General features: G+C 36.2%; 6 protein-coding genes across 6 annotated transcripts; 1 reads left to right on the plus strand and 5 right to left on the minus strand.

Annotated features, from left to right (window-relative positions):
- LOC124341719 (compound eye opsin BCRH2-like) lies at positions 1 to 1,913 on the plus strand. The gene is made up of 6 exons (XM_046794653.1): positions 1 to 147; positions 213 to 629; positions 699 to 800; positions 861 to 966; positions 1,042 to 1,465; positions 1,539 to 1,913. Exons 2-6 carry the CDS (start codon positions 221 to 223, stop codon positions 1,659 to 1,661), a joined length of 1,164 nt encoding a protein of 387 aa, XP_046650609.1. The 5' UTR covers positions 1 to 147; positions 213 to 220; the 3' UTR covers positions 1,662 to 1,913.
- Positions 1,914 to 3,457: 1,544 nt separating this feature from the next.
- On the minus strand, positions 3,458 to 4,343 carry LOC124344541 (NFX1-type zinc finger-containing protein 1-like). The gene is made up of 3 exons (XM_046798105.1): positions 4,081 to 4,343; positions 3,746 to 4,012; positions 3,458 to 3,680 (listed from the first exon to the last, which is right to left on the minus strand). The coding sequence occupies exons 1-3, from the start codon at positions 4,228 to 4,230 to the stop codon at positions 3,495 to 3,497; spliced, it is 603 nt and encodes a 200-aa protein (XP_046654061.1). The 5' UTR covers positions 4,231 to 4,343; the 3' UTR covers positions 3,458 to 3,494.
- A 2,120-nt stretch (positions 4,344 to 6,463) lies between these two features.
- LOC124343961 (compound eye opsin BCRH2-like) lies at positions 6,464 to 8,386 on the minus strand. The gene is made up of 6 exons (XM_046797348.1): positions 8,240 to 8,386; positions 7,758 to 8,174; positions 7,587 to 7,688; positions 7,420 to 7,525; positions 6,921 to 7,344; positions 6,464 to 6,847 (listed from the first exon to the last, which is right to left on the minus strand). The coding sequence occupies exons 2-6, from the start codon at positions 8,164 to 8,166 to the stop codon at positions 6,725 to 6,727; spliced, it is 1,164 nt and encodes a 387-aa protein (XP_046653304.1). The 5' UTR covers positions 8,167 to 8,174; positions 8,240 to 8,386; the 3' UTR covers positions 6,464 to 6,724.
- A 4,037-nt stretch (positions 8,387 to 12,423) lies between these two features.
- On the minus strand, positions 12,424 to 14,320 carry LOC124343960 (compound eye opsin BCRH2-like). The gene is made up of 6 exons (XM_046797347.1): positions 14,184 to 14,320; positions 13,702 to 14,118; positions 13,532 to 13,633; positions 13,365 to 13,470; positions 12,867 to 13,290; positions 12,424 to 12,791 (listed from the first exon to the last, which is right to left on the minus strand). The coding sequence occupies exons 2-6, from the start codon at positions 14,108 to 14,110 to the stop codon at positions 12,669 to 12,671; spliced, it is 1,164 nt and encodes a 387-aa protein (XP_046653303.1). The 5' UTR covers positions 14,111 to 14,118; positions 14,184 to 14,320; the 3' UTR covers positions 12,424 to 12,668.
- A 2,534-nt stretch (positions 14,321 to 16,854) lies between these two features.
- LOC124343529 (compound eye opsin BCRH2-like) lies at positions 16,855 to 18,540 on the minus strand. Its single transcript, XM_046796870.1, has 6 exons — positions 18,382 to 18,540; positions 17,900 to 18,316; positions 17,729 to 17,830; positions 17,563 to 17,668; positions 17,065 to 17,488; positions 16,855 to 16,989 (listed from the first exon to the last, which is right to left on the minus strand). The coding sequence occupies exons 2-6, from the start codon at positions 18,306 to 18,308 to the stop codon at positions 16,876 to 16,878; spliced, it is 1,155 nt and encodes a 384-aa protein (XP_046652826.1). The 5' UTR covers positions 18,309 to 18,316; positions 18,382 to 18,540; the 3' UTR covers positions 16,855 to 16,875.
- A 1,199-nt stretch (positions 18,541 to 19,739) lies between these two features.
- Positions 19,740 to 21,659, minus strand: LOC124343528 (compound eye opsin BCRH2-like). The gene is made up of 6 exons (XM_046796869.1): positions 21,501 to 21,659; positions 21,019 to 21,435; positions 20,848 to 20,949; positions 20,682 to 20,787; positions 20,184 to 20,607; positions 19,740 to 20,108 (listed from the first exon to the last, which is right to left on the minus strand). The coding sequence occupies exons 2-6, from the start codon at positions 21,425 to 21,427 to the stop codon at positions 19,986 to 19,988; spliced, it is 1,164 nt and encodes a 387-aa protein (XP_046652825.1). The 5' UTR covers positions 21,428 to 21,435; positions 21,501 to 21,659; the 3' UTR covers positions 19,740 to 19,985.
- Positions 21,660 to 22,233: the final 574 nt, after the last annotated feature.

The raw sequence follows: 22,233 nt of genomic DNA on the forward strand, positions 1-22,233 counted from the left end.
GCCATTCGTAGCGTCAGTCGTCAAAGCTCTTGCTTTCGAGGTCGCTTCTTCTGCCTATCTGCTTTCAAGCTTTACAAAGTCTTTTTCTCCCAGTTCTCTTCTTGAATTCGATTGTTGCATCCTTTTGGAGTCAATATCTTTTTACAGGTATGTTCAAAATGTAATAGGGCCATTTACATTTTTTTATTCTAAACTAACTTATCTGTATAAAGATTGAAAAATGGCAAACTTGACTGGTGATGCTGTTGTTGCGATGGCCCAGAAGCAGGCTTTTGATCCATGGGCTTTGCCCGATACCTTCACTCTTTATGCCTACGCCCCAGAGGACATTCGCAGCTTTCTTCATCCTCACTGGCACTCATACAAGGCTCTGCACCCGGCATGGTATTATTTTTTGGGATTGATGTACTTGATTATTGGCACTTGCGCTGTTGCGGGTAACGCCGTCGTCTTGAAGATCTTCAGCCGTTTCCCGGCTCTTCGAACTCCCGCCAACTTGTTGGTTATGAATTTGGCTGTGTCTGACTTCCTCCTAATGCTTGCACTTTTCCCCGAATGCGTTTACAACTTTTTCCTTGGTGGCCCATGGCGCTTTGGAGAAATGGGTTGCCAGATCCACGCTTTCTTGGGTAAATCCAGTGAAAATTATACATTAAAAAAATTTGGCTAATTTGTTGAACATACTTCACGTGAATTAGGTGCTTGTTTCGGATACAACCAAATCTTCACTCTGACAATGATCTCATACGATCGCTACAATGTGATTGTAAAGGGATTCAGTGGAACTCCTCTTACTTTCAGTATGATTGTGTTCTGTTTTTATCGTTAAACAAAATGAGTAAAATCGTTTTCTTATTCAGACCGCGCTGTATCCATCATCACCGTTAGCTGGATCTGGGCTTTGGGCTGGTCTATCTGCCCATTGGTCGGCTGGGGTGCTTACGCCATGGATGGAATCATGGGAACGTAAGTCATTCGGTTTATTCGGTTTTTATTTTTTTAGTATTTTCCTCTTTAAAATTTCACTTTTCCAATCACCAGATGTTCTTATGACTACGTCTCACAAAACCTGAACAACAAATCCCACATTTTGGCTGCCACTTTCGCAAACTTCATCCTGCCAATCATTGTTATTGCCGGTTGCTACTACTTCATCGTTCATGCCGTCTTCAAACACGAGGAAGAGCTCCGCGCTCAGGCTAAGAAGATGAATGTTGCTTCTCTCCGTAGCAATACCGACCAACAGCAAGTGTCCGCCGAGATCCGTATTGCCAAGGTCTCCATCATGAACGTCTCGATGTGGTTGACTGCTTGGACCCCATTCGCCGTTATTTGCATCGTTGGTACCTGGGGTGATGTTTCCAAGATTACTCCATTGGTTTCAGCCATTCCAGTCATTCTGGCCAAGACATCCTGTGCCTACAACCCACTCATCTATGCCATCTCCCATCCTAAATACCGAGAGGTAACATGTTTCATTCAAAGTATTTGTAATTTTTGTTACTTATTTACCAAATGGACATTTCTGTTATTTATAGTGCCTGAAGCAGATGTTCCCTTGGATGTGTATCGTCGAGGAGAAAAAAACAGTGGTTGATAACCAATCAATCATCACTGAAAAGACGGAAATGACTGAAACTGTCAAGTCCGAATCTGCCTAAGATAAATAAATCGATCAAATCTGGACTAGCATTCATTGGGAATGTTATCGGACGGCTATCATACTTATTGACGACACTGGCAAACTCTAATTGACTAATGATCCTTGATTTGTGATTCCACGAGTTTTTAAAGTTTGGGTTTGGGTTATGCTTATTATGTTATTTTATTTGTGTCAAATGTACACTCCTCTTTTGTTTTTTGTTTTTTTCTCGTTTGAAATTCTTTCAAAATACATTTGAGTACATAAGAAATCCCGAGCAGAATCTTTCCTATGAATTTTGTACAAAAAATGCATTTTTAAAATGGATTTACTGTTAGAAATCAATTTTGAAAATATAAAAGAGACACGTTCATTCTGCACTTGTTTACACCTTTTTACAATAAAATAACTATATAAATGTTCATAAAAAATACTTTACAAAATCCCATCAATATAAGCATGTAATATATGGAAGTTGTAGCAAATATTGGATAAACGTATACATAACACCGATGATGTTTACGATTTGTGCGGGTATAGCAACAATTACCACCTTTTTATTACCCCACCTCGCTTTTCCTAAATATTCTTGCCCCCTTAACTAATGCCCCCGAATAATGATTGATAATTGCCATTTATAGAATTTGAAAAGTTCCATATAGAACTTTATAATGAATTCCAATAAATATTGACATATTATCTCAATAAGAGAATGGATCATCTGATTGAATTAATTCAATCAACTTGTTTCACATTAATACCGCCACCCTTTATATACTTTGCCGAAGCTAAACCATGATGAGTAAAATTCACATATTGCCGTCTCGTTTTCATACTCCGCTTATTTGTTATTTTTAATTTCTATTATTTAACAAACATATATGCAACATATATGCAAGATTATTTTTTAATAAAAATTCTGAATGAATTTCACGATTAAATTTTATAAATTATGAACAAACATAAATTCAGTTCCAAATATGTATTCAAGCAAAAGAAATACAGTAGGACATCATTTATAGTTTAATTTAGTCCAAACATCTTCAAGGATTTTTCTGCCATTCTCGTTGGCACACAACAACTGCCACAGAAGATGTCCCACAAACGAAGTCACTGGGCAGGACCTAGTGAAAAGTTGGTGGTGAATGTGGATTGAGGCATACTTTAAGAGCTTCGTTGTTGTGGGGATTTATGCGAAAACAAGACACGAAACAGTGGGCTTGACACAACGGGAAAATGGCTTGCCTGGATTGAATAGCAACACCCGCCCAAGAAATAACGTCACATTGTGGCAATTTGGAATATTATAGATTCACTTATTTTTAAGTCGTTGAGCGCAGACTGAACAATCCATCCACTTGTCCATTGCTTCCACTTCTATACAATGCCCACAATCCGGTAAGAAAACGAACCCACATGTATACAAATATCCGTTGAAAGATTTTCATTCCAAGGTAGAACTAATTATTAAGTGAACTTACTTGGCGTCTTCATCTTCTTCATTTCCCAGCATAATGAATTCCACCAGTTTTTCCTTATCGTAAATGCGGCACAAGGGTGGACATATTTCACCGCACAGTCCCGCACAGGAATGGCCACATGGTAGTGTTTTCTTGCACGGCTCATCGCACCGAGCACGATTACAAGGCTCGCCGCATTTTTTCGTGCAAGTTTTGTGCTCGCAGCTCCAGTGCTCCACGGACATTTCTCCTACAAACGTAAAAAATGTCATTTAACAAATATAATTTATACCAGCAGAAATCAATTATGTTGCCTTGCATGGCATACACGGTTCGCAGCACTTACGCCCACACTTACTGTGCTCATTCTGACGGTGCAATTTCCACATGGTTCAAAGCAGGATTTTTTCAAATGTGGCCATCGGCACACAAGAGCTTTTTGCACTGCTCCTTACATTTGTAGCCACCCGTTTATTTCCCGCATTCAATCTCAACCGAATGTTCACAATCTGTGAGAATTTTGTAACTTTAACGGCACAATTGACTTCGGCTAAGTTCTGGCTACACTCCACTTCTCCCTGTAAATGAAAATAGTGAATGAATTAAAATTATGAAATACACATTTTCTATACTATATTTTAACCTCATGGCCGCACGGCAGAAGTTTCGTCATTTTTGTAAGGCAATTACCACATTCTTCAAAGCATTTCTTTTCACATCCATGTTGATCTGAACATAAACGCTGGCAAGAATGTTGGCACTGTATTGTATCATGTGAACTTCTTTTATGACAAGGAAGTGGGCAAATGTGGCCACAATCAAGAGTCATGCCACACATTTCAGGACACACAGCGTCAGAAACTGATGCGCCACATAACAAATCCATGCCATGTCTGCAATCAGGCAGAATCTGTTTAAATTTTAATATTATTAAATTTTTATTGAATGTGGTATGTAGGTTCACTATATTTGAAATACTTTCCACACCGGTGTCTGGCAAAACTCATTGGCCGGATCTTGGTGGCACAGCACCATTTGCTCGTGTGTACAAGGAAGCATCTTAGTCACTCGTTCCATACAAGGGTTGCAATCTTTAAAGCACTTCTTCGGACATTTTCCCAAGTCCATGACAATAATAGCGAGGGACCTATGGCGTAAATTATAAACACTCGTCTTGTTAACTAGTATAATTCTACTCTTTAAACACTCACAAAATCAAACAACGTAACACTTTTCTTCATTCGTCTGTTCTTCACTCACTCAAGATGTTTTGACGCGGTTGCCAGGTTTACCGAAAAAAGTTAACTCACAAAGAACAAAGTACAAACATAGATTCAGACAGAGTAATAGAGGAGAGAGAGACTCAAACCAGAACAAAAAAAAAAATTTCCAATAATTACAAATTACAAAATTCTTCTAAACTGTCACTTTATTCTTCACTCCTCTATTACTCTGATTCAGATTCAAATATGTGTTGAAACAAAGAAACACAGTAGGACATAATTTGATTTAATTTAGTCAAAACGTCTTAAAGGATTTTGTAATTTTTCAATTTCGGCAAAGTACTATGCTCTTCCATTAAATCCCATAGAACTCCCTAATATTTTTGATCCCAAACAACACTGGTATCTCAGTCCCCTTCTTCACACAATGAAAGTTTGATATTGGATTTTTGTTTACAATAATACACAACACATAAAGTTAAATTTTAAGAGCGTTTTTCTTTAGTGACGCATTGCATCGGTAGAGGTTAAAAATTTAGATAGCGCAATTAAGCTTCAAAATATGAAATAATATAAAAGCTTTAATATTCCTTGATGGCAGTATGGTTAAGGAGCTTGAGTATAAAATAATTTTCTTGGGTTCGATACTCGGTTCGACTCTGGGTAAATTTGCCTCTGGGTATGTGAAAAGGAATTTAGAGAACTTGTAACTTAATGTTCATCTAAAGTTATAAAATAAATAGTTATATAATGGTTTTTAAATAATTGATTATCCTATAATAATAGCAAAAAGAAAAAAAAATATTTTAATGCATCAAATTTTTGTCTATAGAAATGGTTTTGAGCCTTGATCGAAAAAAACGAAAAAATCATGTTTGCAATTCAGTTTATTTCATTTAAAAGGTTGCACACTGGTAGGCGGTATATAAATGGTAAAATAACACACCCAAAAAGCGTTTTTTCAAACGCCATACAAAAAAAGGAGGGTAATTTTAGTCGGGAACCTGTACCAAAATCATTCCTTATTTTTTCAAGTTTTTGTTCTTATGTTTAAACTACACAGTTTAAACCCAAAAAAAATGATGTTGATCTCTTAAAACTAGATTAAAGATAACAGCGCTTATGTAGGTAGTATTTGGTAGTATTGAAAGTTGTGCAAGCTAAAATTGTTAATTATTAGATTACTATTAATTACTCATTTTCATTTTTTTATAATTAATTTTTCTTTGCATCTTTTTAAGTAGCGTTCTCATAGAACCATCAGAATAACGTAATACTGTACCATTCATTCTCCTTCGATAAAATGTTATCCTTGAATTAGATTAAATAACGGTTGATAATGATTTTATAGTTAGTTATAAGTAAGGTAAAATTAAAGGAAAAAAGTAAACTTTTTGTTGGGTAGTAGAGTATGGTTGACCGTAAACGTTGTGTAGGGAGGAATATTAATGAATTTTCAAGGAAGAAATTGATAATCAATTTGCCAAGTTGGAAAAATTGAGCAATAATGCCTGAGAAGCTTGTAGCAAACAAAAAGTAACTTTAGTTAGTTAGTAGATTTAGTTTTAAGAAAATCCACAATATAATAATAAAATAATTGTTAGTAGAAAAGGTGCGTAAAATACGTATTACGTTATTTTTCCATTCTATTATTCTAGTGGATCGAGCGGGTGGATGGATTGCGTATTGACCGATCTTTAGTACTTATTTCAGGTCGATTTTTGTTCCTTAGTTTATTTTCTTTTGGTTTCAACATCCATTTGACTTTAATTTTCGGACGCCGATTGGAGTAACAGTTTGGACATTCATTAGAGAGGACTTTTATACGTCCAAACAAAGAAAATTACGACCGGCTTTGATGTTTATCTCAAACGGAGCTGACGAATTGGAAATGTTCTATAGACGTACCTGTGCTAAAAAGGCTGTTGCGTTTCGTGATCAAAACACAACTCAAATGTTAAATCTGCCCTTGAAACGTATGAGACTTTCTTATTTTTATTACTTTAAGACATTACTTTGACGTTATCACCATAACACTAGTTAAGAAACTGGATTGACATCATTTTTACCCACAATAAACTTGCAACTATCTATTTTTGCTGTTAAAACATCAGAACAAAATTTGAGAAAATAAGAAATAATTTCGGTTTTCTTCCATACCCAAATATATTTTGAAACAAATTTCAAACGAGAAAAAAACAAAACAAAAGAGGAGTGTACATTTGACACAAATAAAATAACATAATAAGCATAACCCAAACCCAAGCTTTTTAAACTCGTAGAATCACAAATCAAGGGTCAATAGTCAATTAGAGTTTGCCAGTGTCGTCAATAAGTATGATAGCCGTCCGATAACATTCCCAATGAATGCTAGTCCAGATTTGATCGATTTATTTATCTTAGGCAGATTCGGACTTGACAGTTTCAGTCATTTCCGTCTTTTCAGTGATGACTGATTGGTTATCAACCACTGTTTTTTTCTCCTCAACGATACACATCCAAGGGAACATCTGCTTCAGGCACTATAAATAACAGAAATGTCCATTTGGTAAATAAGTTACAAATATTACAAATACTTTGAATGAAACATGTTACCTCTCGGTATTTAGGATGGGAGATGGCATAGATGAGTGGGTTGTAGGCACAGGATGTCTTGGCCAGAATGACTGGAATGGCTGAAACCAATGGAGTAATCTTGGAAACATCACCCCAGGTACCAACGATGCAAATAACGGCGAATGGGGTCCAAGCAGTCAACCACATCGAGACGTTCATGATGGAGACCTTGGCAATACGGATCTCGGCGGACACTTGCTGTTGGTCGGTATTGCTACGGAGAGAAGCAACATTCATCTTCTTAGCCTGAGCGCGGAGCTCTTCCTCGTGTTTGAAGACGGCATGAACGATGAAGTAGTAGCAACCGGCAATAACAATGATTGGCAGGATGAAGTTTGCGAAAGTGGCAGCCAAAATGTGGGATTTGTTGTTCATGTTTTGTGAGACGTAGTCATAAGAACATCTGTTGATTGAAAAAGTGAAATTTTATAGAGGAAAATACTAAAAAAATAAAAACCAAATAAACCGAATGACTTACGTTCCCATGATTCCATCCATGGCGTAAGCACCCCAGCCGACCAATGGGCAGATAGACCAGCCCAAAGCCCAGATCCAGCTAACGGTGATGATGGATACAGCGCGGTCTGAATAAGAAAACGATTTTACTCATTTTGTTTAACGATAAAAAACAGAACACGATCATACTGAAAGTAAGAGGAGTTCCACTGAATCCCTTTACAATCACATTGTAGCGATCGTATGAGATCATTGTCAGAGTGAAGATTTGGTTGTATCCGAAACAAGCACCTAATTCACGTAAAGTATGTTCAACAAATTAGCCAAATTTTTTAAATGTATAATTTTCACTGGATTTACCCAAGAAAGCGTGGATTTGGCAACCCATTTCTCCAAAGCGCCATGGGCCACCAAGGAAAAAGTTGTAAACGCATTCGGGGAAAAGTGCAAGCATTAGGAGGAAGTCAGACACAGCCAAATTCATAACCAACAAGTTGGCGGGAGTTCGAAGAGCCGGGAAACGGCTGAAGATCTTCAAGACGACGGCGTTACCCGCAACAGCGCAAGTGCCAATAATCAAGTACATCAATCCCAAAAAATAATACCATGCCGGGTGCAGAGCCTTGTATGAGTGCCAGTGAGGATGAAGAAAGCTGCGAATGTCCTCTGGGGCGTAGGCATAAAGAGTGAAGGTATCGGGCAAAGCCCATGGATCAAAAGCCTGCTTCTGGGCCATCGCAACAACAGCATCACCAGTCAAATTTGCCATTTTTCAATCTATGTACAGATAAGTTTGTTTAGAATAAAAAAATGTAAATGGCCCTATTACATTTTGAACATACCTGTAAAAAGATTTTGATTCCAAAAGGATACAACAATCGAATTCAAGAAGAGAACTGGGAGAAAAAGACTTTGTAAAGCTTGAAAGCAGATAGGCAGAAGAAGCGACCTCGAAAGCAAGAGCTTTGACGACTGACGCTACGAATGGAATATGGCTCGGGAGGCGACTTATATACTCAAGGAGTTCCCGGAAATCAGACAAGTCCTCAGTGACGCTTCTAATGGTCTTAATTGAATTAGAGAATTTTTAAGGTGTCTAGGTTTCTTCTTTAATCCCTAAAATAGCTATTAACAGCAACAATGTTACGGGTAGCGAATTTAAAGCTACTTTGGTTAAATTAATTATGTCGATTTCTCGTTCAAATTTTTAGGAATGAATGCAGAGTTTGAAAGAGCGCGTTCAATATCCGCTCCAATCGCCAGATCGATTAGCGATCACTGAGTGAAGATTTGATCAAACGAACAATATCCCAAAACTACCATGATCGGATCGATTCGAATAATTTCCCCGATGAATTTTTATCATACGTGATAAGATCATTGTTTGACTTGACATATGACAAATGTTTAGGTTGAGAATGGTTTTCCGATGACTGGTAGTATTGAAATGGTAAATTTTTATAAACAATGAGTATTTATCATGTAAGATTTTCATTTCAATACGTTGAACATTAGCACAAAGTTCTTTTTTCTTTAAATATTAAGCTCCAATTTTAACGAGAGCCTTGAGAGCATTGATCGTGATGCATTCGGAATACATAAATACACAGAAATTTGATGGGTTATCGTAGCGAAAGGGTAAATTAGGGAAAAAGCAGCATTTGAGCGTGACAACAAAAACGCGTGATCGTGTCCATCCCTGCTTGAATGGAATAAATATATATTTTAATCATTTATAGATATTTTCCTGAATGGAATCGTTTTGATTTTTGTTGTTATTTACTTACGAAAATTTTATCAGAGAAACATCTCATTATCCACCCCCCTTTCCACCCACGCCGAGTTGTCGCCCCCTCATTAGCGCGCCTTTTTTCGTTTTAGTTGAGAAAAAGGCACGCGGGTTGGAATGGGGGGGGGGGAGAAAGGGACTAGAAAGGAGGAAAAAAATAAAATCCGTTTTCAATTTATAATTGACTACATTAAATCTCATGCAAAAAATGTGACAATTAATGGTGTTATAGAGCTTATGTAGTTATTCATTTCAAAGTTTTCCGCGTCCTTCTAGCTTAACCCGTTCTATAGTTGTAATCCTTTAAAGTACCCTAATTAACAAATAACACTACGGGGCGTTCCCAAACTTAGGGCTTGTAAAAAACCTACCCTTCCCGAAAATAGAAAAATCCCCCATAACATTAGCTTTATAATAATGGTGATGGCTATGTCCAAAAAATCATCGCATTCCGACGAAAACTGTATTTTTGGGAACGAAAAAAACGCCTTTTCCATTAGGTGCTTTCGCGGGTTCCCCAACTTTAGGTAGGTGCTATAGTATCAAAAAAAGTAAAAAAATTTAAAGATAGAAGCTTCCATATGAAATAGAACTAAGCATATATTTCGACATTAAATTTCCAATAACACCTGCATTTTTTTATTACAAAGAAATCATTTCGTAGATTTAAAGGTAATATTTTTAAGATCATCTATTATCATAACACTCGTACTTAATATGACATTTACAAACATCATTTATGGATTAAATGCGATGGGAAGGTAGATGGATATCAATAGAACATATAATATTTTCTATCCTAAATGCATCCAAATTTTGCGTCGATACAGGCCAGAAAAATTGAACGTTCAATTGAGGACATAAAAAGGTTAATTATAGGCTAAACTAGAGCGTTTTCTAAGCGCACTTAAATATTTCTTAAAATAGCTGTAACAATTTTTCGTAGAATTTCGAAAATACTTGACAGAATTTTTTTTATTAAAATTTTTTAAGGACTACTTTCACACTTATGGTCGTGGAACGGTTAAGGAACTTTGTTAACCAATACTTTGTTAATACCTCCCATTAAAATCTACCCTAATTTGTATTGGCTGTCCACTAAAAAAGTGTATTAGTTGAGCCTAAAAAAAGACAAAATTTGAAAATTTATGTTATACTTTTGTAAGCTTTTTTCTCTCCTAAATATTTATTTAAATAGGTGTTACGTAAAATGTTCGGTAGTGTGAACACGAAGTCGAGCAAATGTTTAGAACTTTTAGAGGTTTTTTAAAAAAAAAATTTTCTTATGCCTTAAATACCCCTAGTGTAGCCTAGGCTTATTGATATCCCCAGTAGTTCCCTAAAGGATAAGACTTGGTTTGTACTATGGGACGAGAATAAGATATCGTAGGGATGTCTCGTGCTAGCAGGCTTCTTCTTTCAACACTTATGGAGAAAGAAGTTGAGGGGAAAATGCACGACGAGAAATGGGTAAGGGTAAAATTCGTTGTTTTTATGCATTAAAGTCAGGAGATGATTCCGGGTAAAACGCCTGATTATATGAATATTTTTTTAATACTTAACACAATATTTTACTATTCCTTATATCTGCTATATCTAGGAATAGAAAAATAGTGTGTGACATGTGTGAGTTTTTTGTGACTCGCTCATCATCATCGAGGATTTTTTTCCTCCCACATAACACATAAAGCATTTTACGACCTGTCGGATACAAAAGATCCACATGACTAAAGTTACGTGATAATATTTAACACAATTTCACACACTCACTCGGTCCGAAATACCCACTTTTTGAGGAGTTATTATTGGATCGTAATTCGGAAAAGTCAGAATAGGTCTATCCTACTCAGAATCGCAAGGCGATTCCAACGGAATAAAGTCAATTTTTTTTTCTTTTTTCGTCCCCGAGAAAATCGGAATGGAAATTCGTAAGATATCACAAAAACCAAAAATATCCCCTTCCGATTGCATAGTTTTTTACCGTATATTTACAATTAATATCGGTGAAAAAATTTAGAAAAAATTGTGTCTCCTCACTTGTCCAAATCACTTTTTCCCATAAATAACTAGGAAGAAAAAATGAATTGGCGAAAAATTGGGTAATTCATTTCTCTAAAAGATTCCAATCTCACTCCTCGTGTTTTATTGCTGATGGATTAGTTGAAACATTACGACACCTAAAATCGAAATTTTTGCGTAATTTGAACTTAAAGAATCGGCGTGATATCTTATCATAAATGTAATGTTAGAAATATAATGCCAAACTGGAATATATCAGTGCTCCCTTATCGACAGTATTGTGCTGGTTATAGTATCCCAATTTTTTAATAAAACCTTAAAACCGTCTTTCATTGCACAGGCGAGCACATGTGTATCCTTCAGTAGAAATAAGTATAATTCACATCTTTATCTTCTGTACTCAAGTGTATTTTTTAACCAATTAATAAAGAGAAACTAAATGTAGTGAACAACTAACACAACAAATTGCACTTGAAGCATAACACAAAAACCAAGCTCTTGAAATCAGAAATTAAGGGTCATTAGTCAATTAGAGTTGGCCAGTGTTTTTAAAGCATGATAGCCGTCCGATACCATTACAAAAATATTCGTCTCTGTTTCATTCTTTTGTTTTTCTTATGCAGATTCGCACTTGACGAATTCATTCATTTCCGTCTTTTCAGTGATGACCGATCGGTTATCAGCAACTATTTTTTTTCTCTTCGATGATCATCATCACAAAGATTCCAAAAGAATTTGTATTTTTTTATAATGCAGGTATGAAGCTTTATGTGACTTAAGGTCGCAAAAGACATAAAGAATTTGTTTAGATATTCTCTGCGCTACCCTCTCGTTCCCTAACAACTCTCTGGTCACGCACCGGAAAATTGAAATAGCAAGATTTTAGTATGTTTGTTTAACAAAATAGGTTATCTCTGAATTTGAATCCATTCCTGAAAATTTCCATACACAGAGAAACCATAAAGAATCAAAAAATAGAAATTTGTGCCAAAAATATGTCAAACAAACTAACCTAAGATGTATCTTTAAATTCTTGCTTGAATTCCGTTAAACTATATATTACTCCATGACTATATGAGTTTTACAGCTATTTAGGTATCACGACTTTAATCTAATTATTAAAACTATTTCTACTTCGTTTTTTTTATCATATTGAAACTGCGACGGTCATCCATTGCATAAAAAAGAAAAAAATATTTTTGCGGAAGCTCGATATAATCTCTTCTTAATCTCAGTGTATTAATCAACCCAATAAAAACAGAATATTAACATAAATTGAGTGTCAAATGTACACGAAAATTTTAATAAGAAAAACGGAAAAAAATCAAAGCTCCGAAAATTCGTGGAATCACAAATCAAGAGTCATTAGTCAATTAGAGTTTGCCAGTGTCGTCAATAAGTATGATAGCCGTCCGATAACATTTCCAATGAATGCTAGTCCAGATTTGATGTATTTATTTATCTTAAGCAGATTCGCACTTGACGGTTTCAGTCATTTCCGTCTTTTCAGTGATGGCTGATTGGTTATCAGCAACTGATTTTTTCTCCTCAACGATACACATCCAAGGATACATCTGCTTCAGGCACTGTAAATAAATTAAGTTTCCATTTGATAAATTAGTTATAAGTATTTCATTAATTTTGAACACAAAATATGTTACCTCTCGGTATTTAGGATGGGAGATGGCATAGATGAGTGGGTTGTAGGCACAGGATGTCTTGGCCAAAATGACTGGGATGGCTGACACCAAAGGAGTAATCTTGGAAACATCACCCCAGGTACCCAAGATGCAGATAACGGCGAATGGGGTCCAAGCAGTCAACCACATCGAGACGTTCATGATGGAGACCTTGGCAATACGGATCTCGGCGGACACTTGCTGTTGGTCGGTATTGCTACGGAGAGAAGCAACATTCATCTTCTTAGCCTGAGCGCGGAGCACTTCTTCGTGTTTGAACACGGCTTGAACGATGAAATAGTAGCAACCGGCAATAACAATGATTGGCAGGATGAAGTTTGCGAAAGTGGCAGCCAAAATGTGGGATTTGTTGTTCATGTTTTGGGAGACGTAGTCATAAGAACATCTGTTGATTGGAAAAGTGAAATTCCGTAGAAGAAAATACTCAAAAATAAAAACCAAATAAACCGAATGACATACGTTCCCATGATTCCATCCATGGCGTAAGCACCCCAGCCGACCAATGGGCAGATAGACCAGCCCAAAGCCCAGATCCAGCTAACGGTGATGATGGATACAGCGCGGTCTGAATAAGAAAATTATTTTACTCATTTTGTTTAACGATAAAAAACAGAACACAATCATACTGAAAGTAAGAGGAGTTCCACTGAATCCCTTTACAATCACATTGTAGCGATCGTATGAGATCATTGTCAGAGTGAAGATTTGGTTGTATCCGAAACAAGCACCTAATTCACGTAAAGTATGTTCTACAAATTAGCCAAATTTTTTAATGTATAATTTTAACTTGATTTACCCAAGAAAGCGTGGATCTGGCAACCCATTTCTCCAAAGCGCCATGGGCCACCAAGGAAAAAGTTGTAAACGCATTCGGGGAAAAGTGCAAGCATTAGGAGGAAGTCAGACACAGCCAAATTCATAACCAACAAGTTGGCGGGAGTTCGAAGAGCCGGGAAACGGCTGAAGATCTTCAAGACGACGGCGTTACCCGCAACAGCGCAAGTGCCAATTACCAAGTACATCAATCCCAAAAAATAATACCATGCCGGGTGCACAGCCTTGTATGAGTGCCAGTGAGGATGAAGAAAGCTGCGAATGTCCTCTGGGGCGTAGGCATAAAGAGTGAAGGTATCGGGCAAAGCCCATGGATCAAAAGCCTGCTTCTGGGCCATCGCAACAACAACATCACCAGTCAAGTTTGCCATTTTTCAATCTTTATACAGATAAGTTGGTTTAGAATTAAAAAATGTAAATAGCCCTAACACATTTTGAACATACCTGTAAAAAGATATTGATTCCAAAAGGATACAACAATCGAATTCAGGAAGAGAATTGGATGAAAAAGACTTTGTAAAGCTTGAAAGCAGATAGGCAGAAGAAGCGACCTCGAAAGCAAGAGCTTTGACGACTGACGCTACAAATGGAATACGACTCGGGAGGCAACTTATATACTCAAGGAGTTCCCGGAAATCAGACGACACTAGTGGGGTTGAAAATTACATAATTGAATTAGAGAATTTCTAAGGAGTCTAGGTTTCTTACTTATTCTTCGAAATAGCGATTGACTTCAAAGCAAATTTACAATTTAGTTATAAATTTTAAGGCATTGCAAATTAAAAATCGGTGTTAAAACTACACATCAATTGAACAGAAGCTTTTATTAATATTTTTGAATCAGAATCGATTCTGCTTGATAGGATCGTTATAAGACCTTTGTTATTTCGCTTTAAAAATTGTGTCATTCTTTGTTTCAATATTCTTTGTACTCTGAAATTACCAAAAGCTTGCGTTCAAAACTGGCTCACTATAGTTTAAGAAGTGAGAATAAAACAAAGTTTTAACCTTTTTTTTATGTGTTATACATATTCTTATGATTATAGCGAAGTTTATAAGTTCATCTAGGTCCTATAGGGTTTTCCAGCCTGGGTAGGCTTCAAATGCTTTATCCGCGTACGTTATTAGGATCTTCTAATTGGTAAATTTTCTTTCAAACTGTTTTGCATGCATGCAATCAGAGCTTACTCTCGGAATAGTTATATAACTTTAAAAAATCATTGTTTAAACTGCATGGCTTAGTAAATTAAAATTCGAGGAAGGTTTTGTTTGATAACGGTGTAGTTACATTGTGCATTTAATCTTTCAACTTTGGGTTTAGTTTTGTTCTTTGCACGTCCATCTTGTTAAGCCAAAAAAACGTTTTTAGTGGCTTGTGGTGGCGTGATGGCGATCCAAAAAGCGCTAATATGTGCTCAAATATCAAATATTAGAAGTGTAATATGCTACTTTTATTGTTTTTTACCACTTTTAAACAGGTAGTTATTACCGAAGAAATCAAGGGACATTTCAAAAAAGTTAAATGTACAAATTTTTCATCTTTGGTTCATCTCTATCTTATTCCCTCTTCAATTCACTTATTTTCAACTTCCGTCAAGATAAGATTTTTTCTGCACTTCAAAAATAGATCTCATTCATCGGAACTGTATAACGATGGGATACAGAGACAAAGCAGCATTTATTTTGCCATAATTGACTTTAAAAAAATCTTGGATACAGAATCAAACCGGCAATCAATTTTTTAGGATGACAACAGATCTGCAAAAACAGATCAGTTCGAAACCAAAAGTATGTTCGTTATAGAGAGATTAAAAAATGTGTATAAATCAAAGTTGAAGCGATATTCATATATGCTTGAGCTTTTCAAGAGAGCTCCTTTTCGTATAGTAAGCTTCAAGCTTAAAAGTTCTCTTTTAAAAAAATGTGAGCTTGAGCTCTTTTTTCAAATTTATACAAAATAATCCATCGGACTGATAAAAAATGAACGTAATGTATTTTTTATTTTATATTTTATTAAGTCTAAATTTGAAATGCTTCCGACATAAATTCTATGCTAAACTCTTATACAAGAAAATTTAAAAAACACCGTTTGAGGTTGCACTCTATAAATAAAACAAATTTAAAAATGAACTTGAGCAAACGTGTGCTTGAGCGAAGCCAAACTTTTCTTTTGCAAGCTTAAGCTTAAGATCCACTCACTTGCGAGGCTATGAGCGGAGAGCTTGAGCAAAGGTTGAGTTTCGGTGAACTAGTTTCAAATCTGGATCTGAAATTATAAAACAAACTTTAACCGAAACATGTAAAAAACACTAATTCATACAAATTTCCCGTTAAACCGAATTGTATCAGACTTGTTACAGATGTGTTGGCTACGTAAAATAGACCCGCAACTAGGAATCTGTAACCAAAATAAGTACTACGCTTTTGGGAGCTCAAAAATTGATGTTTCAATTTCTAGAAAAAACCTAGATTTTTTTCTATAAAATATGCTCTTTTCCTGAAAAAGGTGAATCCGTATAAAAGCTCTGTCACAGCTATTACAGCCTGATAGATTATATTTCCCTCGAAACCATCTACAGACTCTCAAAAAAAGATCAGCAAAAAAATTGAAAATATGTCTGAAAAAGCAACCTAGGTAGATTGCTATGAATCCTATTTTTTGTAGATTAAAATTTAATGAATCTAAAAAATTAAAAATTGTATACGTTAACACATTTTAAATATCAACCCGTTTTTAAAGTATGTTTTATTCTACTTTATCTGATTCTTATATTGGATCAGATATTCTTTTGAAATGGTTTTTCAAACAACTTCAAACTGTTTTCCATGCAGATGCTAAACATATGCGTAACTATAAATTGATTTTTTACAGTTATATTTTTTATTTTTCCATGCTCAAGTGTATTTTGAGGTTAATTAAAGAAGAGAAAAAACAAAAAAGTAATGTAGAATTGTCAGAAATAAAACTGCAAGATAAGAAAAACTAACAAAAAGTTTTTAAATTCACGTGGAATCACGAATCAGTGGTCATTGGTCAATTAGAATTTGCCAATGTCGTCAATAAGCATGATAGCCGTCCGATACCATTCACAAAGAACGCTCGCCCGGGTTTTTGCTTTTGATTTTCTTATGCTGATTAGCACTGTACAATTTCAGTCATTTCTGTCTTTTCAGTGATGGCCGATTGGTTATCAGCAACTGATTTTTTCTCCTCAACGATACACATCCAAGGATACATTTGCTTCAGGCACTGTAAATAAATTAAATTTCCATTTGATAAATTAGTTATAAGTATTTCATTAATTTTGAACACAAAATATGTTACCTCTCGGTATTTAGGATGGGAGATGGCATAGATGAGTGGGTTGTAGGCACAGGATGTCTTGGCCAGAATGACTGGGATGGCTGACACCAAAGGAGTAATCTTGGAAACATCACCCCAGGTACCCATGATGCAGATAACGGCGAATGGGGTCCAAGCAGTCAACCACATCGAGACGTTCATGATGGAGACCTTGGCAATACGGATCTCAGCGGAAACTTGCTGTTGGTCGGTATTGCTACGGAGAGAAGCAACATTCATCTTCTTAGCCTGAGCACGGAGTTCTTCCTCGTGTTTGAAGACGGCATGAACGATGAAGTAGTAGCAACCGGCAATAACAATGATTGGCAGGATGAAGTTTGCGAAAGTGGCAGCCAAAATGTGGGATTTGTTGTTCATGTTTTGGGAGACGTAGTCATAAGAACATCTGTTGATTGGAAAAATGAAATTACATAGAAAAAAATACTCAAAAATGAAAACCAAATAAACCGAATGACATACGTTCCCATGATTCCATCCATGGCGTAAGCACCCCAGCCGACCAATGGGCAGATAGACCAGCCCAAAGCCCAGATCCAGCTAACGGTGATGATGGATACAGCGCGGTCTGAATAAGAAAACGATTTTACTCATTTTGTTTAACGATAAAAACAGAACACAATCATACTGAAAGTAAGAGGAGTTCCACTGAATCCCTTTACAATCACATTGTAGCGATCGTATGAGATCATTGTCAGAGTGAAGATTTGGTTGTATCCGAAACAAGCACCTAATTCACGTTAAATATGTTCAACAAATTAGCCAAATTTTTTTAATGTATAATTTTCACTTGATTTACCCAAGAAAGCGTGGATCTGGCAACCCATTTCTCCAAAGCGCCATGGGCCACCAAGGAAAAAGTTGTAAACGCATTCGGGGAAAAGTGCAAGCATTAGGAGGAAGTCAGACACAGCCAAATTCATAACCAACAAGTTGGCGGGAGTTCGAAGAGCCGGGAAACGGCTGAAGATCTTCAAGACGACGGCGTTACCCGCAACAGCGCAAGTGCCAATTACCAAGTACATCAATCCCAAAAAATAATACCATGCCGGGTGCACAGCCTTGTATGAGTGCCAGTGAGGATGAAGAAAGCTGCGAATGTCCTCTGGGGCGTAGGCATAAAGAGTGAAGGTATCGGGCAAAGCCCATGGATCAAAAGCCTGCTTCTGGGCCATCGCAACAACAGCATCACCAGTCAAGTTTGCCATTTTTCAATCTTTATACAGATAAGTTAGTTTAGAATTTAAAAATGTAAATAGCCCTAATACATTTTGAACATACCTGTAAAAAGATATTGATTCCAAAAGGATACAACAATCGAATTCAGGAAGAGAATTGGAAGAAAAAGACTTTGTAAAGCTTGAAAGCAGATAGGCAGAAGAAGCGACCTCGAAAGCAAGAGCTTTGACGACTGACGCTACGAATGGCATACAGTTCAAGAGGCGACTTATATACTCAAGGAATTCCCGGAAACGACGGCACCTCAGTGACGTTTCTTATAGTCATAATTTAATTAGAGGATTATTAAGGTGTCTAGGTTTCTTATTTAATCCTTAAGAATAAAGTAGCTATTTACTCATAATTGTTCAAAATCAATTGAATATTTTATTTGGTTTAGCAAACAATCACCCAGTTTTTTTAATTAACCCTTTTTGTGTTAGGATCGTTTCTGAAATGAAATATTGATTTATCTATAATGTGTCTGCCTCGTGCAAAATCCGAAGGAAATTTTAATGGCGTAAAGGATGGATTTTAATTCCGCATGAATATGATTTGTGGAATCAAATCGAAATAACGATATATTCGGTATTTAATATCAGGAGAAATTAGGAAAATTCAAAGTGTCCCTCTTTGAACGAATCATGTTTTGTACGTGTAAACACAAAAAATTGCTAATTCTTACAAAATATTTCTAATTATAAAAATATTCAAAAGAATTATTCAATTTTGTATAACATTGGAGGTGTGAAGCTTTGTGTGACTTCATATCGCAATAATTTATTTATTTTCTGAAGAAATACAGAATTTCTCCAAAGGTACTCCACGCCCCCTCCCCTTAACAATTCTCTGATCATGTACACTACATGTATACATTATACACCGAATAAAAATTACTAATTCTTACAAAATTTTTCTAATCATTAAAGATTCAAAAAGAATTTATAATTTTTTGATAATGCAGGTATGAAGCTTTATTTGGCTTTAGATCGCAAAAGAAATAAAGAATTTGTTTAGAGATTCTCTGCGCTACCCTCTCGTTCCCTAACAACTCTCTGGTGGAGCACCGGAAAATTTAAATAGCAAGATTTTAGTATATTTGTTTAACAAAATGGGTTATCTCTGAATTTTAATCGATTCCTGAAAATTTCCATACACAGAGAAACCGTAAAGAATCAAAATATAGACATTTGTGCCAAAACTATGTCAAACTAAAACTTACCTAAGATGTATCAGTAAATTCTTGCTTGAACTCCGTTAAGCTATAAAATTTACTTCTTGACTGTATGAACGATTTTACAGCTATTTAGCTATCGCGACTTTCATCTAGTTAGTTAAATTATTTCTAATTCGTTTTTATCACATTGAAACTGCGACGGTCATCCATTGCATTACAGAGAAAACAAATATTTTTATGGATGCTCTCTTCTTAACATCAGTGTATTAATCAACCCAATAAAAACAGAATATTAACATAAATTGAGTGTCAAATGTACACGAAAATTTTAATAAGAAAAACGGAAAAAAATCAAAGCTCCGAAAATTCGTGGAATCACAAATCAAGAGTCATTAGTCAATTAGAGTTTGCCAGTGTCGTCAATAAGTATGATAGCCGTCCGATAACATTCCCAATGAATGCTAGTCCAGATTTGATTTATTTATTTATCTTAAGCAGATTCGCACTTGACGGTTTCAGTCATTTCCGTCTTTTCAGTGATGGCCGATTGGTTATCAGCAACTGATTTTTTCTCCTCAACGATACACATCCAAGGATACATCTGCTTCAGGCACTGTAAATAAATTAAATTTCCATTTGATAAATTAGTTATAAGTATTTCATTAATTTTGAACACAAAATATGTTACCTCTCGGTATTTAGGATGGGAGATGGCATAGATGAGTGGGTTGTAGGCACAGGATGTCTTGGCCAGAATGACTGGGATGGCTGACACCAAAGGAGTAATCTTGGAAACATCACCCCAGGTACCCAAGATGCAGATAACGGCGAATGGGGTCCAAGCAGTCAACCACATCGAGACGTTCATGATGGAGACCTTGGCAATACGGATCTCAGCGGAAACTTGCTGTTGGTCGGTATTGCTACGGAGAGAAGCAACATTCATCTTCTTAGCCTGAGCACGGAGTTCTTCCTCGTGTTTGAAGACGGCATGAACGATGAAGTAGTAGCAACCGGCAATAACAATGATTGGCAGGATGAAGTTTGCGAAAGTGGCAGCCAAAATGTGGGATTTGTTGTTCATGTTTTGGGAGACGTAGTCATAAGAACATCTGTTGATTGGAAAAGTGAAATTACGTAGAAAAAAATACTCAAAAATGAAAACCAAATAAACCGAATGACATACGTTCCCATGATTCCATCCATGGCGTAAGCACCCCAGCCGACCAATGGGCAGATAGACCAGCCCAAAGCCCAGATCCAGCTAACGGTGATGATGGATACAGCGCGGTCTGAATAAGAAAACGATTTTACTCATTTTGTTTAACGATAAAAACAGAACACAATCATACTGAAAGTAAGAGGAGTTCCACTGAATCCCTTTACAATCACATTGTAGCGATCGTATGAGATCATTGTCAGAGTGAAGATTTGGTTGTATCCGAAACAAGCACCTAATTCACGTTAAATATGTTCAACAAATTAGCCAAATTTTTTTAATGTATAATTTTCACTTGATTTACCCAAGAAAGCGTGGATCTGGCAACCCATTTCTCCAAAGCGCCATGGGCCACCAAGGAAAAAGTTGTAAACGCATTCGGGGAAAAGTGCAAGCATTAGGAGGAAGTCAGACACAGCCAAATTCATAACCAACAAGTTGGCGGGAGTTCGAAGAGCCGGGAAACGGCTGAAGATCTTCAAGACGACGGCGTTACCCGCAACAGCGCAAGTGCCAATTACCAAGTACATCAATCCCAAAAAATAATACCATGCCGGGTGCACAGCCTTGTATGAGTGCCAGTGAGGATGAAGAAAGCTGCGAATGTCCTCTGGGGCGTAGGCATAAAGAGTGAAGGTATCGGGCAAAGCCCATGGATCAAAAGCCTGCTTCTGGGCCATCGCAACAACAGCATCACCAGTCAAGTTTGCCATTTTTCAATCTTTATACAGATAAGTTAGTTTAGAATTTAAAAATGTAAATAGCCCTAATACATTTTGAACATACCTGTAAAAAGATATTGATTCCAAAAGGATACAACAATCGAATTCAGGAAGAGAATTGGAAGAAAAAGACTTTGTAAAGCTTGAAAGCAGATAGGCAGAAGAAGCGACCTCGAAAGCAAGAGCTTTGACGACTGACGCTACGAATGGCATACAGTTCAAGAGGCGACTTATATACTCAAGGAATTCCCGGAAACGACGGCACCTCAGTGACGTTTCTTATAGTCATAATTTAATTAGAGGATTATTAAGGTGTCTAGGTTTCTTATTTAATCCTTAAGAATAAAGTAGCTATTTACTCATAATTGTTCAAAATCAATTGAATATTTTATTTGGTTTAGCAAACAATCACCCAGTTTTTTTAATTAACCCTTTTTGTGTTAGGATCGTTTCTGAAATGAAATATTGATTTATCTATAATGTGTCTGCCTCGTGCAAAATCCGAAGGAAATTTTAATGGCGTAAAGGATGGATTTTAATTCCGCATGAATATGATTTGTGGAATCAAATCGAAATAACGATATATTCGGTATTTAATATCAGGAGAAATTAGGAAAATTCAAAGTGTCCCTCTTTGAACGAATCATGTTTTGTACGTGTAAACACAAAAAATTGCTAATTCTTACAAAATATTTCTAATTATAAAAATATTCAAAAGAATTATTCAATTTTGTATAACATTGGAGGTGTGAAGCTTTGTGTGACTTCATATCGCAATAATTTATTTATTTTCTGAA

This window comes from Daphnia pulicaria, chromosome 6, assembly GCF_021234035.1.
Source record: "Daphnia pulicaria isolate SC F1-1A chromosome 6, SC_F0-13Bv2, whole genome shotgun sequence".
NCBI classification, from domain to species: Eukaryota; Metazoa; Arthropoda; class Branchiopoda; order Diplostraca; family Daphniidae; genus Daphnia; species Daphnia pulicaria.

What these genes read in the sequence shown, in the direction of transcription:
- LOC124341719 (XM_046794653.1), top strand. Translation starts at nt 221, where the DNA reads ATGGCAAACTTGACTGGTGATGCTGTTGTTGCGATGGCCCAGAAGCAG. An exon ending in CCAGATCCACGCTTTCTTGG is followed by an intron (nt 630 to 698) that starts GTAAATCCAGTG and finishes CACGTGAATTAG; the next exon opens with GTGCTTGTTTCGGATACAAC. An exon ending in ATGGATGGAATCATGGGAAC is followed by an intron (nt 967 to 1,041) that starts GTAAGTCATTCG and finishes TCCAATCACCAG; the next exon opens with ATGTTCTTATGACTACGTCT.
- LOC124344541 (XM_046798105.1), bottom strand. Translation starts at nt 4,230, where the DNA reads ATGGACTTGGGAAAATGTCCGAAGAAGTGCTTTAAAGATTGCAACCCT. An exon ending in GCCAGACACCGGTGTGGAAA is followed by an intron (nt 4,013 to 4,080) that starts GTATTTCAAATA and finishes AAATTTAAACAG; the next exon opens with ATTCTGCCTGATTGCAGACA. An exon ending in TTCTGCCGTGCGGCCATGAG is followed by an intron (nt 3,681 to 3,745) that starts GTTAAAATATAG and finishes TTTCATTTACAG; the next exon opens with GGAGAAGTGGAGTGTAGCCA.
- LOC124343961 (XM_046797348.1), bottom strand. Translation starts at nt 8,166, where the DNA reads ATGGCAAATTTGACTGGTGATGCTGTTGTTGCGATGGCCCAGAAGCAG. An exon ending in CCAAATCCACGCTTTCTTGG is followed by an intron (nt 7,689 to 7,757) that starts GTAAATCCAGTG and finishes TACGTGAATTAG; the next exon opens with GTGCTTGTTTCGGATACAAC. An exon ending in CCCATCCTAAATACCGAGAG is followed by an intron (nt 6,848 to 6,920) that starts GTAACATGTTTC and finishes TGTTATTTATAG; the next exon opens with TGCCTGAAGCAGATGTTCCC.
- LOC124343960 (XM_046797347.1), bottom strand. Translation starts at nt 14,110, where the DNA reads ATGGCAAACTTGACTGGTGATGTTGTTGTTGCGATGGCCCAGAAGCAG. An exon ending in CCAGATCCACGCTTTCTTGG is followed by an intron (nt 13,634 to 13,701) that starts GTAAATCAAGTT and finishes TACGTGAATTAG; the next exon opens with GTGCTTGTTTCGGATACAAC. An exon ending in TGGAACTCCTCTTACTTTCA is followed by an intron (nt 13,471 to 13,531) that starts GTATGATTGTGT and finishes TTTCTTATTCAG; the next exon opens with ACCGCGCTGTATCCATCATC.
- LOC124343529 (XM_046796870.1), bottom strand. Translation starts at nt 18,308, where the DNA reads ATGGCAAACTTGACTGGTGATGCTGTTGTTGCGATGGCCCAGAAGCAG. An exon ending in CCAGATCCACGCTTTCTTGG is followed by an intron (nt 17,831 to 17,899) that starts GTAAATCAAGTG and finishes AACGTGAATTAG; the next exon opens with GTGCTTGTTTCGGATACAAC. An exon ending in ATGGATGGAATCATGGGAAC is followed by an intron (nt 17,489 to 17,562) that starts GTATGTCATTCG and finishes TCCAATCAACAG; the next exon opens with ATGTTCTTATGACTACGTCT.
- LOC124343528 (XM_046796869.1), bottom strand. Translation starts at nt 21,427, where the DNA reads ATGGCAAACTTGACTGGTGATGCTGTTGTTGCGATGGCCCAGAAGCAG. An exon ending in TGGAACTCCTCTTACTTTCA is followed by an intron (nt 20,788 to 20,847) that starts GTATGATTGTGT and finishes TTTCTTATTCAG; the next exon opens with ACCGCGCTGTATCCATCATC. An exon ending in CCCATCCTAAATACCGAGAG is followed by an intron (nt 20,109 to 20,183) that starts GTAACATATTTT and finishes ATTTATTTACAG; the next exon opens with TGCCTGAAGCAGATGTATCC.